Source organism: Nicotiana sylvestris, chromosome 2 (assembly GCF_000393655.2).
Source record: "Nicotiana sylvestris chromosome 2, ASM39365v2, whole genome shotgun sequence".
Lineage (NCBI taxonomy): Eukaryota > Viridiplantae > Streptophyta > Magnoliopsida > Solanales > Solanaceae > Nicotiana > Nicotiana sylvestris.
The window spans coordinates 64,027,490-64,029,517 of NC_091058.1; the positions used below are offsets into that span (position 1 = coordinate 64,027,490).

General features: G+C 43.8%; 1 protein-coding gene across 1 annotated transcript; it reads right to left on the reverse strand.

The window, feature by feature from the left end:
- Positions 1–1,188: 1,188 nt before the first annotated feature.
- LOC138884998 (uncharacterized) lies at positions 1,189–1,694 on the reverse strand. Its single transcript, XM_070165879.1, has 2 exons — positions 1,373–1,694; positions 1,189–1,268 (listed from the first exon to the last, which is right to left on the reverse strand). Exons 1-2 carry the CDS (start codon positions 1,692–1,694, stop codon positions 1,189–1,191), a joined length of 402 nt encoding a protein of 133 aa, XP_070021980.1.
- Between the last annotated feature and the right edge of the window lie 334 nt (positions 1,695–2,028).

The following is a 2,028-nucleotide window of genomic DNA, read 5'->3' on the forward strand; positions in this document are numbered from 1 at the left end:
CTACCCATAGTCCAGGTATTTAAGTCACAGTAGAAATTACTTACCTCCAAAATCTAGGTGAAAACCCCTCTCAAGAAGCTCCAAAAATTGCCAAGAAGTGAGTGAAAATGTGTAAAAATGGCTTAATCCCGTATTAAATGAAGGACAGTGCCTCAGCGATTTTCGCATCTGCGATCCCGCTTCTGCAGATAAGGAGGTCGCATCTGCAGAAAAGCCCTGGGGTGACTAGGTCGCATCTGCATTCGGGTAACCATTTCTGCATTCCCGCATCTACGGAACCTGGGCTTCCCTTCCTTGGCTGCTGCTGCGATGCCTGGTCCGCACCTACGAGCTCTCACCTGCAGCTGACCAACCGCAGGTGCAGTTATAACAGATTTGGGGCCTTTAGCTGGTTGTTCCAAATTCCCAACTTGGTCCGAGCCTTGTCCTATTGACTCTTGGAATGCCTGAAACAACATTAAAGCTAAGAATCACACCTCAAAACCAATTGAATCAAACTTATGAACTTCAAGTTCTTCAATTTACTTCCAATGCGACGAAACATACTTATGCTACTCGGAATGACACCAAATTTTGCGTTCAAGTCTTAAATGACATTACAAAACTATTACCTGTCCCAAAATTCAGTTTGGACCTCGATATCACCAAAACTCGCTCCAAATCAGATTTAAAGAACTTTTAAAACCTTCAAGAACAAACTATCACTATTAGGTGCCTATACGCTCCTGGGTCATTCAAAACCCAATCGGAACATACGTCCAAGTCCAAAATCATCATACAAACCTATTGGAATCATAAAATCCCTATTTCGAGGCCGTTTACTCAAAATGTTGACCAAAGTCAAACTTGGCCTTTTAAGCCATCATTAAGGAACAAAGTGTTCCGATTTCAACCCAAACTCTTCCAAATTCTGAACTACTCATCCCCGTAAGTCATAAATCAGTAAAAATAAGTACATGAAGTCTTATTTATGGGAACGGGGTTCTAGAAGGTAAAACCACCGGTCGGGTTGTTAAATTCTCCACCTCTTAACAAACGTTCGTCCTCGAACGTGTTTAGATTCATAACTGAAGTGCTAAATAAGTGTGGATATCTGCTCTGCTTGTCCTCCTCGGACTCCCAGGTCACCTCCTCGACTGGTTGGCTCCTCCACTGGAGCTTTACTGTGGAAATCCTCTTGGACCTCAACTAGCGATCCTGTCTAGCAATAGTGACAACTAGCTCTTCCTCATAACCGAATCTCTCATCTAGTTGAATAGTGTTGAAGTCTAACATATGTGACAAGTCGGCATGATACTTCCGTAGAATAGACACATAGAATACCGGATGAACCCGGGATAGGCTGGGAGGTAAATCAAGCTCATAAAGCAACCTCCCCCAACTCGCCTCAACACCTCAAATAGGCCTATAAACCTGGAGCTTAGCTTGACCTTCTTCCTGAATCTCATAATACCCTTTATCGGCGAGACTTTCAAGAGAACCTTCTCACTGACCATGAATGATACGTCACGCGCCTTCTGATCCGCGTAAATCTTCTGTTTGGATTGTGTTGTGCGAAGCTGCACCTGAATTAACTTAACCTTTTCCAAGGCATCCTTCACCAAATCAGTATCATATAACTTATCCTCGCCAGGATAAAAACACCTGCTGGGAGAACGCCGCCGCTGACCATATAAAGCCTCAAATGGAGCCATCTCGATGTTGGACCGATAACTGTTGTTGTAAGAAAACTCGGCCAAAGGCAAGAACTGGTCCCACTGCCCTCCAAAGTCAATCACACATGCTCTAAGCATGTCTTCTAGGATCTGAACTGTCCGCTCTGACTACCTGTCAGTCTTTGGATGAAATACTATGCTGAGCTCTACACGTGTCCCCAACTCACTCTGTACGGCTCTCCATAAATGTTAAGAGAACTGAGGGCCTCTATCTGATATAATGGAAACAGGCATACCATGCAACCGGACTATCTCCCGAATATAAATTTGGGCCAATTTTTCTAAAGTATAGGTAGTTACAACCGGAATGAAG

Coding starts and splice junctions, on each gene's coding strand:
- LOC138884998 (XM_070165879.1), bottom strand. CDS start 1,694: ATGGCTCCATTTGAGGCTTTATATGGTCAGCGGCGGCGTTCTCCCAGC. Junction 1,269..1,372: donor GTTGAGGCGAGTTGGGGGAG/GTTGCTTTATGA, acceptor CACATATGTTAG/ACTTCAACACTATTCAACTA.